The sequence below is a fragment of the Myotis nattereri genome (assembly GCF_964212035.1).
Source record: "Myotis nattereri genome assembly, chromosome: 6".
NCBI classification, from domain to species: Eukaryota; Metazoa; Chordata; class Mammalia; order Chiroptera; family Vespertilionidae; genus Myotis; species Myotis nattereri.
The window spans coordinates 47,314,623-47,328,567 of record NC_138081.1 but is presented as its reverse complement, the minus strand read 5'-3'; the positions used below and the strand labels follow the sequence as shown (position 1 = coordinate 47,328,567).

The 13,945-nt window shown below is 41.8% G+C and overlaps 1 protein-coding gene across 3 annotated transcripts in view; it reads left to right on the top strand.

Moving 5' to 3' along the window:
* The window catches only part of RNGTT (RNA guanylyltransferase and 5'-phosphatase), a 203,302-nt gene that overhangs the window by 150,433 nt on the left and 38,924 nt on the right, over nt 1-13,945 (top strand). For all 3 annotated transcript variants that reach the window (XM_081094417.1, XM_081094416.1, XM_081094418.1), the window contains one exon: nt 7,037-7,103. In XM_081094417.1, the coding sequence (XP_080950543.1) occupies nt 7,037-7,103 (67 nt within the window). The remainder of the gene's footprint in view (nt 1-7,036; nt 7,104-13,945) is intronic.

Genomic DNA, 13,945 nt, shown 5'->3' with positions numbered 1-13,945 from the left:
TTGTTGTGCAGAAGATTTTTAGTTTGATATAGTCCCACTTGTTTTTGTTTGTTTATTTGCTTGCTTGCTTTTGCTGCCTTTGCTTTTGGTGTCTACCCCACAGAGCAAGACTTACTTCAGCTGAGCTCTGGTGCCTGCTGACTTCACCTCTTGAGTAGTTGCTGTGGAGGTGGTTGGGTGGTGTTTTGACGTAGTCTGAAGTTGGCTCTGGTACCCCCTGAGAGGTGCAGGTCAAGGTCAGCTGCCACTTGTGTTTTGTCTAGGGCCACCAGCTTGAGCTACAAAGTGATCTGCAGATGACTGCTATTTGTGCTGGGCTTAGAAGAGGCCAAGCTACGAACCATGTCCAGCTGCTGCTAGTGCTGGGCCTGGAGCCACTTAGTAAGAGGTACAGGGCACACTGAGACCATATGCTCCAGATGTTGCTGTTTGAGAGATTTTAGGAAAATCTGAAAAGCCACTAGAAACAGCTTGGGTGGGCTTGAAAGTTTGGTAGGGCAGGATCCCTCGCTGGGAATCACCAGGGTGGAGTAGACAGTGTGAATCAGGTTGATGGAGAGTCAGATATGGTGCCTGCCTGTAGGCTATGTGGGAGTAAGGCTCATCAAAGGAACAAATGGCCTTTTCCAGCACTTTCGTCTGGGAGAAAGCTGCCCCTGAATTCCTCCTGTCATGCCAGACACTTCAGTTCCTCCCTGTATATCCCTGGTGCCTTTTGAGCTGCTGTCCCAGCACTGGAGCTCAGAGGGAGTGTGTCTGAGTAAGTGTCTGCCTTTTAAGAGGAACTGCTTGGGACTCCAGCAGCCCTCTGTCTCACTCAGCCTCCATTCCTACTGGTTTTTACAGTGTAAGTTATGGGAACTTCTCCTAGCACTGGAACCCTGGGCTTGGGGGCCTGATGTGGGATTGGGTTCCCTCTCTCCTCAGAGTGGACTTCTGCAGCCAGGATTATCTGCCACATATGGGTGTGTGGGTGTGGGGCCAGCCTGTTCCTCATCTCCACCCCTCCTACCGGTCTCCATGTGGCTTCTTTTTTAATTTCCTAGTTGTACAACTTCCATTTAGCCAGATTTCAGGTGGTTCAGAATGATGATTGATCTATAGTTTAGTTGTAATTATGATGTGGTTGTGGGAGGAGGCAATACCTTGCTTATCTATGCCACCATCTTGGCTGGAAGTGCTTCCTTTTAGGAGTTTTATGGTTTCAGGTCTTACATTCAAGTCTTTAATCCATGTTGAGTTGATTTTTGTGTGTGATGTAAGATAGGGTATTCTCTGAATATTGGTAGCTCAGCATTTCTTTTTATATACCTTTGCAAAAATGATTCAGCTTTCTATTATTTATGATTCTCCAGTCTTATTTATTTCACTCCATACATATTTCACCTAACCAAACATCATTTGCAGCTAGTTTATTTCTATTGGCACACATATTATTTAAACATGTTATTGGTGATGGTGGTAGTTTGTTGTTGTTGTTTCTTTTAACAAAAGTTTAGATCATGTGTTATGCTTTCTAGGGTCTAGAAAGCAAAGCAGAATAGAGTAGGCTATGGAAGTTTCTAAGGATACTAATTCACTCATTAGCTTATCCAAGTTTTTCTGAGCCTAAGGCACATGTTGCTTTTACTTACATTGTACTGGAAGTCTCAAAGAATGTAGGTCTTCTCAATAATATGCATTTCTCAAATTCAAAGGACACTATTGATCCCATATTGAGTGCATGCATTTTGTCTTCCCCCACCCCACCCTCCTTACAGGTAGATATATTATATGTAGCCTGCTCTTTGGAGAACTTGTTTTTTGGCTAAAAAGTGAGATTTATGTAAGTCAGTATTCGAGATACCATATGTTTTTTCAAGGTATTTTGTTGCAGTTCATTTTGAGTTATTTAGCTCATTCTTATTTTTTTAAAGATACCCTTTTCTTTAACTTTCAGTTTGAAATAGTTCTTTTAAAGCATTATTTCCATATCTGATAGAGCATTAGTTTATGATGAATGAGGCTCTTTTAAATAATGTTTATTTGATTACATGACAAGTTTTAGTTTTCCTTTATATAAGGAGGTTTTCTGGAAATAATTTTGTGACTTTCTTCCCAGTATAGATACTTGTTTATATTTGTACTTCGGAACTTGAAGCAAAATGAACATTAGTCCTGATAGATTCTCTCCACTCCTACCCCCCAACAGTGCCTTTTTATTACTACTTGCCCAAAATAGCTTATTTGGTAGCCACACTATAGAAACATTTAATTATAAGCAAATATTTTGGGACTTGTTAGCTTTTGTATAAAGGTTATGTTAATGTTCATGTAACTTAAGGGCAAAACAATTACCTGATACTAAAAGAGTCAGGGTTTCCAACTTAACATATTCATATACATACATGCATTTATCAGTGCTGAATTAATGCCTTACTCTGGGCATTTAAAATGTGATTGCTATGTTATACACAAGTACCCTTTCATTATAAAATGGTGCCTATTATCCTATCTAATAAAAGAGAAACATGGTAATTGGCGTACGACCGCTACCCTTCCCATTGGCTAATCAGGGCAATATGCAAATTAACTGCCAGCCAAGATGGCGGCCGACAGCCAGGCAGCTTAAACTGAATATGAGGCTTGCTTGCTTCAGTGACGGAGGACTCCAACGTTCCCCGCCTGCCTTGCCGGCCTCTGAGCCTGCAGTTTCAAACATTGTAACAAATATAGAAGCTAAACAAAAGCCCAGAAACCTGCTTTCAGGGAGCCGGGATCTCAGAGCAGGAGTTGATACAGAGTTTCGATTATAGAACACAAACAAACCAGATACCTGTTTTCAGCAGCAGAGGCCTCAGAGCTGGAGCCAAGCCTCAGAGCTAAAGCTGGCCCAGAATAAAAAAGAAAAAGAAAAAAAGGAGCAGTTGGGAGCTTCAGTCCCAGCCTGAAAACAGCCCTCAGCCCCTCACCCAGACTGGCCAGGCACCCCAGTGGGGACGCCCACCCTGAAGGGTGTGTGACCAGCTGCAAACAGCCATCATCCCCTCACCCAGGCTGGCCAGGCACCCCAGTGGGGACCCCCACCCTGAAGGGTGTGTGACCAGCTGCAAACAGCCATCATCCCCTCATCCAGGCTGGCCAGGCACCCCAGTGGGGACCCCCAGCCTAATCCAGGACACCCTTCAGGGCAAACCAGCTGGCCCCCACCCATGCACCAGGCCTCTATTCTATATAGTAAAAGTATAATATGCCTCCCAGCACCGGGATCAGCGGATCTGAGAGGCCTCCCGGCACCAGGATCAGCATGACAGGGGGCAGCACCCAAACCCCCTGATCGCCCTGCACTCTGTGTGTGACAGGGGGCGGGGCCACAACCTCCCTATTGGTCCTGCTCTGTTCGTGACAGGGGAAGGCGCCCCAGCCCCCTGATCGGCCTTGCTCTGTGCCTGATAGGGGGGAACTCCCCAACCCCCTGATAACCCTGCGGCTCTGTGTGTGACAGGGTGCGGTGCCTCAACCTCCCCACCCCACGGGGCCTGCTCTGTGTGTGACGGGGTAGAGCCATAACCTCCCCATCGGCCCTGCCCTGAGTGTGAGAGTGGCGGCGCCCCAACCCCCTGATTGGCCCAGCTCTGTGGGTGATAGAGGGCGGCGCCCCCCCCTGCCCCCCCATGGGCCCTGCTCTGTGTGTGATGGGGTAGAGCCATATAACCTCCCCATTGGCCCTGCCCTGAGTGTGACAGTGGCGGCACCCCAACCCCCTGATGGGCCCTGCTCTGTGCGTGACACGGGGGAGCTCCCCAGCCCTCTGAACCACCCTGCTCTGTGGGTAACAGGGGGGAGCTCCCCAACCCCCTGATTGACCCTGCTCTGTGCATGACAGGGGGGACCTCCCCAACCCCCTGATCAGCCCTGCTCTGTCCGTGACAGGGGGCAGCACCCCAACCCCCTGATTGGCCCCGCTTTGTTCGTGACGGGGTTGCGCCCCAACCTCCCCATCGACCCTGCCTTGAGTGTGATAGGGGGCGGTGCCCCAACCCCCAAATCAGCCCTACCCTGAGCGTGACTGAGGGTGGCATCGCAACCTCCCAATCCACCCTGCTCTGTGCATGACAGGGGGCGGCGCCCCAACTCCCCAATCAGCCCTGCTCTGAGACCGACCAGGGGCTGCACCTAGGGATTGGGCCTGCCCTCTGCCACCCGGGAGCAGGCCTAAGCCAGCAGGTCGTTATCTCCCGTGGGGTCCCAGACTGCGAGAGGGCACAGGCCAGGCTGAGGTACCCCCTCTCCCCCCCAAGTGCACAAATTTTTGTGCACCGGGCCTCTAGTTTGATAATAATTATGTATACAATTTGGCAAAATAATTTTTTGAAAGGTAAAAACATTTTAAGAAATCTCCCATCTTAAAAATGTGAATGTGTGTTCCCAAAGTATTTTATGCAAGCAGGACTTTAAATTATGATACATGTTAAAACCCACTCAAATGGTGGTGGTAATATAATCTATGGTGAGGAATAATAGATACATGAATGAGAAAGAACAGTATTTAAAAAGTGAAATATATATGTGGTATGTAATTGATATATTTAAGAAATTTATTGTTTAGGAAAGGTAATTAGATAGGCAAGTTAGAAGAAGGGGGGCATACTAGTATTTTGCCACATTTCCTGAAATGCATATGCATAATAATTAGAGGCATATTGAGTTTTAAATGTCAGCCTACTTTATTCATATCTTTTTCTAGCATCTACTTGTATGAACAGTGACTATTTATACTTCTAAGAGGGGTTTATCAAGGTTTTTGTGAATATTTGTTATATGGAAAATAAATTGCCACTGTTACATTTAGCAATGATTTGTGAGAGATTTAAAGTTTTGTTGGTTGAATTAATTTATCAGTTGATGGCTAAGGAATTCTCCATTTCACAGTTGAGATTTGGGGACATTTTCTATACTTTCTACTTGCATCCAGTGAACAAAAAATGTTTTTTGTCATGTTTATAACCTTCAGCAACATGCTAAAATGAATTATTATAAGTATCATTTATATTCTAAACTTAAGTGGTTTTTTGCTAAATTGCTTTAATTCAGATTGTGCTTATCAGCTTTTAACATTCTTTTAGTGGCCGTTAATGCTTTGTAGGCCTTTAAAGAATGTCTGGGAACATAGGTTGTTCCCAGGAGACTGAATATCTACCTTATTTCATAAAGTCTAAGGTGCTTTGCGAGTGTGCTTTCTTAGTCTTAGTAAACTGAGTCAGTGGGAGGTAATCACACAGCCACCTCACAGCATCACCTGGTGACAATGATTATAAGGCACCATTGAGTATCAGGGGAATTATAATTTCAGAGAAGTTTAAATACGAATAAATGCATACCTTGAAATTGTTGAAGTAGGGTTTTGAAGTCATTAGCTAACTTTAAAAGGACAGCTATGATAATCATGTGTTCAAATTTTCTATGATTAGACTAATACGGTACACTGAGAATTTTCCATTTGATTGTTTTGAGTTTGCAGTTGTTTTTTTTTTCACTTTAGATACTATTCAATGTTCAGTTTTCAGATTGATGTAATAGAATTTACATTCATCTGAGAGATACTTTTTTATGTAATATAAAAGGCTATTAACTTTCACTATCTAGATTCTGAGAAGATGTATGTTGGCCTAGTTACTTTGGGCAGGGGTATAGGCAAAAATTTTTTTTTGTATTTATGTAGTACAGTGTTAAGTCTGATGTTGTGTCTATTTACCCACAGTGTCCATTAGGAAAAGATTTGTGATAAGGATACTTAAGTATGCTCTTCTCCTACCTTGCACCATTCCACAAGTACAGTTCTAATGACGGTATTTCTTCATTCACAGTGTTTTCATGCAGTTTAGAATGATTGACCGCTTTGCAGTAGGAATAGAAAGGGAGGGATGATGCAGGGAAGGGAACCATTATTTTTTTTCCTAAGCTCTATATAGTTTTATTTTTATTTTCATGTGCATTTATTATTTTTATAAGAAATAAGTACATCTTATAAAATATGACTTCATATTGCTTATATGGAGATAGGGCATTTGGCATTCTTCATGGTCCATTCCAAACTTTCTTTGGATTTTCATCTCCAACTAAACTATCCCTTACTCCAGCCATACTTGTCTACTCTTTGTATTAATTAAAATTGTCTTCTACATTCTCAAAACTTTCCTTAATTTCTCCTTCTGCTTTACCCACACTTCAAAGCTAAGCCCAAATCCCACCTATTTAAACATTTTCAGCTCCCTCCATAGTAAGTTCCTCTTACTTCACTACTTTGTAATGGCAAATACCTGTATAAATAGCACTTATTAGAGGCCACATTTTGTTAGGGTTAATTATTTATGTGTCTGGTTTTCCTGTTAGATTTTGGGACCTAATTATTTAGGATTGTATTATTTTCTATAGTGCAAAGTACAGACATACAATGAGTGTGTTCTGAGTAGAATCCTTATGTATTTTTAAATATATGTATTACTTTATTTAATGCTTCCCCAGAGACACTATGTATTAATTTTCCTAGAATTAGTAATATATTAGATTGTTCTACATTTATGTTTTCATTCTCAACATGTATCCACTATTTTCTGAAGTATAAGAATTATTTCTTACCCTAGCCAGTTTGGCTCAGTATAAAGTGTTGGCCCACGGACTGAAGGGTTCTGGGTTCGATTCTGGTCAAGGACACATACCTCTGTTGTAGGCTTAATCCCTGGCCTTGGTTGGGGCATGTGTGGGAGACAACCAATTGATGTGTCTCACATCGATGTTTCTCTCTGTCTCTCTTCTCCCTTTCACACTCTGTAAAAATCAATGAAAAACTATCCTCTGGTGGGGATTAAAAAAAAAAAAGAATTATTTCTTTGCTGGTTATTATCCCATAGTGCAATAATTGTCCAAAAGACAATAATTGCATAGATATTCATTTTTTCACTATCTGTTTTATTTTTAATCTATTTTATAACTTTGATGATTATGCAACCTTACATTTAAGAGTATTTTTAAAATAATGCATTCTATTTCTTTGCAGGTTGCTGCCTCAGAATGTTGGACTTCTTTATGTTGGAGGTTATGAAAGACCCTTTGCACAAATCAAGGTATGATTGTTCATTTTCCAGTATACTTTTCCTAGATGTAGTTCACTTATTCAGAACTCACTAAAAATCTGCAAATAACCATCAACATATAAAATATATTGTGTTTGTGAACAGTGACTTATATTTGCTTTTGCATATCTCTGCTGAAGAAGTAAATCAGTTTTGTGAAGAATTATTTAAATATTTTTGCCCATAGTAGAGTTGATTTTGATGAAAGTACTTCAGTGATTAGTGAAGAAGAGTCAAATTTAGAGCCACTGATTAATTTTTAGATTACTCCTTTTGCCCTTAAAATTTTGACAGCTTTATTGAGGTAATTAACATACAAAAAAGTGTACATATATAAAGTATACAATTTGATAAATTTTGATATGCTTACATTTCTGAAATCATCACCCCCAAAGTTTCCCAGTGCCCCTTTGAAATCATTCTCCTTCCCCTGCCTTTCCTTTTTCCCTTTCAGTCCTCAGGTGACCACTGATCTGATTGTATCATTATAGATTAACTAGAGGCCCGGTGCACAAAAATTTGTGCACTCGGGAGGGGGTGGGGTACCTCAGCCTGGCCTGTGCCCTCTCGCAGTCTGGGACCCCACGGGAGATAACGACCTGCTGGCTTAGGCCTGCTCCCGGGTGGCAGAGGGCAGGCCCAATCCCTAGGTGCAGCCCCTGGTCGGTCTCAGAGCAGGGCTGATTGGGGAGTTGGGGCGCCGCCCCCTGTCATGCACAGAGCAGGGCGGATCAGGAGGTTGTGATGCCACCCTCAGTCATGCTCAGGGTAGGGCCAATTGGGGGGTTGGGAGACCGCCCCCTATCACACTCAAGGCAGGGTCGATGGGGAGGTTGGGGCGCCACCCCGTCACGCACAGAGCAGGGCCAATCAGGGGGTTGGGGCGCTGCCCCCTGTCACGCACAGAGCAGGGCCCATCAGGAGGGTTGGGGCTCCGTACCCTGTCATGCATAGAGCAGGACCCATCAGGAGGTTGGGGAGCTCCCCCCTATCACACACAGAGCAGGGTGGATCAGGGGGTTGGGGCGCCGCCCTCTATCATCCACAGAGCAGGGCCGATCAGGGGGTTGGGGCACTGCCATTCTCACACTCAGGGCAGGGCTGATGGGGAGGTTATCGCTCTACCCCGTCACACACATAGCAGGGCCCGTTTGGGGGGCGGGTGGTTGGGGCGCTGCACCCTGTCACACACAGAGCCGCAGGGCGATCGGGGGTTGGGGAGCTCCCCCCTATCAGGCACAGAGCAGGGCGATAAGGGGGTTGGGGCTCCTTCCCCTGTCACGAACAGAGCAGGGTGGATAGGGAGGTTGTGGCCCTGCCCCCTGTCACACACAGAGCCGCAGGGCGATCAGGGGGTTTGGGCGCTGCCCCCTGTCACGCTGATCCCAGTGCTGGGAGGCATATTACCCTTTTACTATATAGGATAGAGGCCTGGTGCACGGGTGGGGGCCGGCTGGTTTGCCCTGAAGGGTGTCCTGGATTAGGGTGGGGGTCCCCACTGGGGTGCCTGGCCAGCCTGGGTGAGGGGATGATGGCTGTTTGCAGCTGGTCACACACCCTTCAGGGTTGGCGTCCCCACTGGGGTGCCTGGCCAGTCTGGGTGAGGGGCTGAGGGCTGTTTTCAGGCTGGTGGGTGACTGAAGCTCCCAACTGCTCCTTTTTTTCTTTTTCTTTTTTATTCTGGGCCAGCTTTAGCTCTGGCTCCAGCTCTGAGGCCTCTGCTGCTGAAAGCAGGTATCTGGTTTGTTTGTGTTCTATAATCGAAACACTGTATCAACTCCAGCTCTGAGATCCGGGCTCACTGAAAGCAGGTTTCTGGGGTTTTGTTTAGCTTCTATATTTGTAACAATGTTTCAAACTGCAAGCTCAGAGGCCAGCAGCGGCAGGCGGGGAACGTTGGAGTCCTCCGTCACTGAAGCAAGCAAGTCTCATGTTAACTTCAAGCTGCCTGGCTGTCGGCCGCCATCTTGGCTGGCAGATAATTTGCTTATCTTGCTGATTAGCCAATGGGAAGGGTAGCAGACGTACGCTAATTACCATGTTTCTCTTTTATTAGATAGGATGTACATTCTCTAGAATCTATCTCTATATATAAAAGCATAAGCAACCGGCTGGTAGCTATGATGTGCACTGACCACCAGGGGCAGATGCTCAATGCAGGAGTGGAAACCACAGGCATGGAAACATGGAACAGACTGATGAATTTCAGAGGGAAGGGGGAGGGGGAGGGCGGGAAGAGATTAACCAAAGGTCTTATATGTGTACTAGAGGCCCAGTGCATGGGGGTACCTCGGCCTGGCCTGCGGGGATTGGGCCGAAATCGGCTCTCTGACATAACCCAAGGGGTCCCGGATTGCGAGAGAGTGCAGGCCAGGCCAAGGGACTCCACCGGTGCATGAATCTGTGCATCAGGCCTCTAGTCAGGGGTGGGCAAACTTTTTGACTTGAGGGCCACAATGGGTTCTTAAACTGGACCGGAGGGCCAGAACAAAAGCATGGATGGAGTGTTTGTGTGAACTAATATAAATTCAAAGTAAACATCATTACATAAAAGGGTACGGTCTTTTTTTTTTTTTTTTTAGTTTTATTCATTTCAAATGGGCCGGATCTTGTTCACGGCTGCTCTAGTCTATACTAATAAAAGGGTAATATGCTAATTAGACTGGACATCTTCCGGATGTCCTTCTGGAGAAAGCCACGGTGGCGGGGGCCAGGCAGAGGCAGTTAGGGGCGATCAGGTCGGCAGGGGAGCTGTTAGGGACATTAGGCTGGCAGGCAGAGGTGGTTAGGAGCAATCAGGCAGGCAGGCAGGCAAGCGGTTAGGAACCAGCGGTCCCAGATTGCAAGAGAGATGTCCCGGATTGGAGAGGGTGCAGGCTTGGCTGAGGGGACCCCCGCCCCCCACCCGCCCGCCCCCGTGCATGAATTTCATGCACTGGGCCTCTAGTTTTATATAAGGGAAATCATACAGAATTCTGTGCCCCACCCTTCTTGGCTTATTTCTCTCAGCAAAATTATTTTGTTATTCATCCATGTTGTTCCACTTATCAATAGTTCAATCCTTTTTATTGCTGAGTAATATTTTATTATGTGGTTAGTGCACAATCTTTTTATTCTTTCACCTGTTGATGGACACTTGGGTTGTTTCTGCTTTTTGGCTGTTTAAAATAAAACTACTGTCAACATTAGTATACAAGTCTCTGTATAGGTATATAGTTTCATTTCTCATTGGTAAATACCTAAGATGGGAATGGCTGGGTTATAACAGTTGTATGTTTAAGAAATTACCAACCTATTTTCCCACCAGCAGGATGTGAGAGTCCTAGTTCCTCCACATCCTCATCAGCATTTGGTCAGTCTTTTTAAGTTTAGCCATTCTTGTAGGTATGTGGTGGTATTTGTAGTATTAATTTGCATCTTCTCATGTGCTTCTTTGCCATCTGCACATCTCTGGTGAAGTATGTGTTCCAATCTTGCCATTTTAAACTCGCTTTTTTGTTTTCTTACTGTTGAGTTTTGAGCATTCTTTGTATCTTGTGGATATAAGTCCTTTATCAGGTATTCAATTTGCATATATTTACTCCCATCAATACAAACATTATCTTAATGTAGCTTTATAATAAGTCATGCAGTCAGGTAGCATAAATCCTCCAACTTTGTTCTTCCTCAGAGTTGTTTTGGCTAACTTATAGGTTCCTTTAATTTCCATGTGAATTTCAGAATCATCTTATCAATTTTAATAAAAATGCTGGCTAGAATTTTTATTTGGATCATGTTGAATCTATAAATCAGTTAGAGGAGAAATGACATCTTAACAATATATTGAATGTTTTAATCCATGAAGACTATATATTTTTCCATTTATTTAGATCTTTACTGTCTCTCAGCAATATGTGTTGTTTCAGTGTATTGGTCTTGCAAATTTTAAAATAAATTCACCTATAAATATTAAAAGTACTTCAATTTTAATATTTGCATTGGTAGTATGTAAATATGATTAAATTTTGTATTTCAATCATATAGTTTTATTACACTCTATTAGTTCTAGTAGCTTTTTTGTACATTTCATAGGATTTTCTTTTTTTAACATATATTTTTCTACTGATTTCAGAGAGGAAGGGAGAGGGAGAGAGAGATAGAAACATCAATGATGAGAGGGAATCATTGATTGGCTGCCTCCTGTATGCCCCCTACTGGGGATCGAGCCCGCTACCCAAGCATGTGCACTTGACCGGAATCGAACCTGGGACCCTTCAGTCCACAGGCTGACACTCTATCCACTGAGCCAAACCAGCTAGGGCCATAGGATTGTCTACATAATTGATTATGTCATCTAATAAAGATAGTTTTCTTTTTTTCTGATCTGGATGCCTTTTATTACTTTCCCTTGCATTGTTACACTGGCTAAAACCTACAGTACAGAGTTGAGTAGAAATGATTAGAATAGACATCCTTGTCTTGTTCCTGATCTTGGAAAGCATTTAACAAATAATTTTTTTTAGTAGTATTAGTTGAGGGTTGATCATAGATTCCATCTAGGCCTTCTTGCAAGGAAAAATGATACTATGAATGTCCAAGATAGTTATTTAAAAAAAGGTTTGAGATCATCCTTTTTCTTTGTTGTTATAGCTTTCTGTTAATGTTTTCTGAGTAGCCTATAAAATTTGTATTTTGTTTAACTTTCTGACTTTTCTTCACATTTGATTTTTGGCTCCATGAACTACTTTTCTCCTATGAATTTGAGATGTGTGAGTTAAATTTCTTTCCACTGCATTTATGACATATGTATTTATGGTTTGAAAAAGGAGAATTTTTCAGATTAGACTGAACCTGAATATTCAGGATACTTAATACTGAGGAGGTTTAGCCACATTGTTGACATTTTTAAATGAAAAATCTTAATAAAAAAATCTTCACTACCATAGCATTAGCACCTCTAAATATCTCCATTAAATCGAAATATTCTTAAAAGTCCATCATCAGGATCTTAAGTTGTGGACTTTCTTAAAATTTTGGTTCCTTAATGACATGCATTCAGATATACAGTATTTTTCTTCTATTTCTAATATATCTGGAGCATGAGTGAAGTTGTCAGGAGTCTCTTCATAAAGCTCTTTCACTATATTGCTCACCAAATTCCTTGTGTAGCCAGGATCCTATTAAGTTTCAGCAGGAATATTTTTGAAAGCCCAGTTTTTGTTTTTGTTTTTCAGTCCATTGGTTTGGAAAATCCTGTTTTTCCTTATTAGAACTGAAACAACTAAAAAGTGAGAGATATATCTGATATATTTAGGGAAGTGTAGAATTTGTTCATGTGTGTGTTTTACATGTTTTTCTAAGAACATAGTCTAAGTGTGTGTATGAGGATAATTCCTCCATCACTCATCTGATTCATTAACATAACATTTTCTTTATCCAGGCCTTTCCTAGCAAGCCTAGTGACAGAGGTCAGTCCTTTGTCAACCCTTTTATTCCTGGATAATCAACTCAATAGAAAAATGCCCATCATTTTAGGCCATCTTTTTCCTTTGATGTTGCTCTAGAAAAGGTTTCTCTCAGACACTGTGAAAGGATTTTTTATCCTTATTAATTATTTAAATTCCTTCATAATTCCTATGGTTCTATGAAAATGCTGCATAGATTCTTATCTAATTAGGTACTTATAAGTTAATTGAATAATAATAAAAAATCATAGTTTAAATGCTTTAAGTTAGGCTAGAAACTTAAGGTCCGTTTCTTCCCTTGCCTTATACCTGACTTCTTTTAGTCATGAAATACCACTATTTGTTAGTATATTCACTCCCCCTCCCCCCCTATTAAACTAAATGTAATGATACTATGTTTTGTGGCAGAGACATCAGATATAACCTTTAATAAATGGAAACTGCTTTTCTTAAGGAATATTGGTTGAAATTTTTTGAATAAATCAAGGTAGGAAATTGTTCACTGAAATATTTAGGAAAAGGAATTCTCATGCATTAACACACAGGACTTAGTATGAGTGGCTTGGTGTTAGAGGCTCTGTTTGTTAAAAAGACATGTTACAATTGTATTTTTAAAAAGGAATCCAGTTTATAAAGATCGGGAAAAGAAAAACAAAAAGGATAACAGATATTTGGACAAATCTTAAATGAGTTTATAAATTTGCTATAGCATGATAGTAGATATTTGTACTATTAGTATATAGGATGAGTCATTATAATCACTCTGCAGACATACATATAAATATCCTTCCATTATTGTCCATCTTCTAGTTTAAGTTTTCTGTCAAAGCCCTAGATAAAGATGCAAGTATGTACAAACACAGAACTTCACTATAGCTTCAGACTAGTACATCTTCATGCTCGTTTCAGGTTTCATTACTTTTAGCTAAATGATTCCAACTTACCTTTTATCTTTTAACATCTCCTATAAGTCATCTGGAAGGTTCTTTTTAAAATAAACTCAGTCTTTTTATATATAACTTTCACCCAAAGCAGTAACTTTATTCTCAGATCATCGATCTCTTTGAAAATCCCAGGAATTTACACAGACACGCACTTTTATTTAAAATTTCAGAGAGTTCATGGATCCCACTGAAGGGCATTTAAGGGCCCCAGTTTAAGAACCCTAAAAAGTAAATACAATGTTTTCTCAAACTTTACTGTTAACCATAAGGGTATTGAAAACAAATTTAAGTTTTTAGGGCAAATTTGTCATCTGAAAAAAACCTGATTTTGAACATGCAGAGTATTCTCTTGTTTTGTCCTAAAATATAATAAACTAAATAAAGCATAGTCATTTTATAATAAGTTGCAATGTAGAGTAAGAAAGGAATTGCTTCACATACCTAC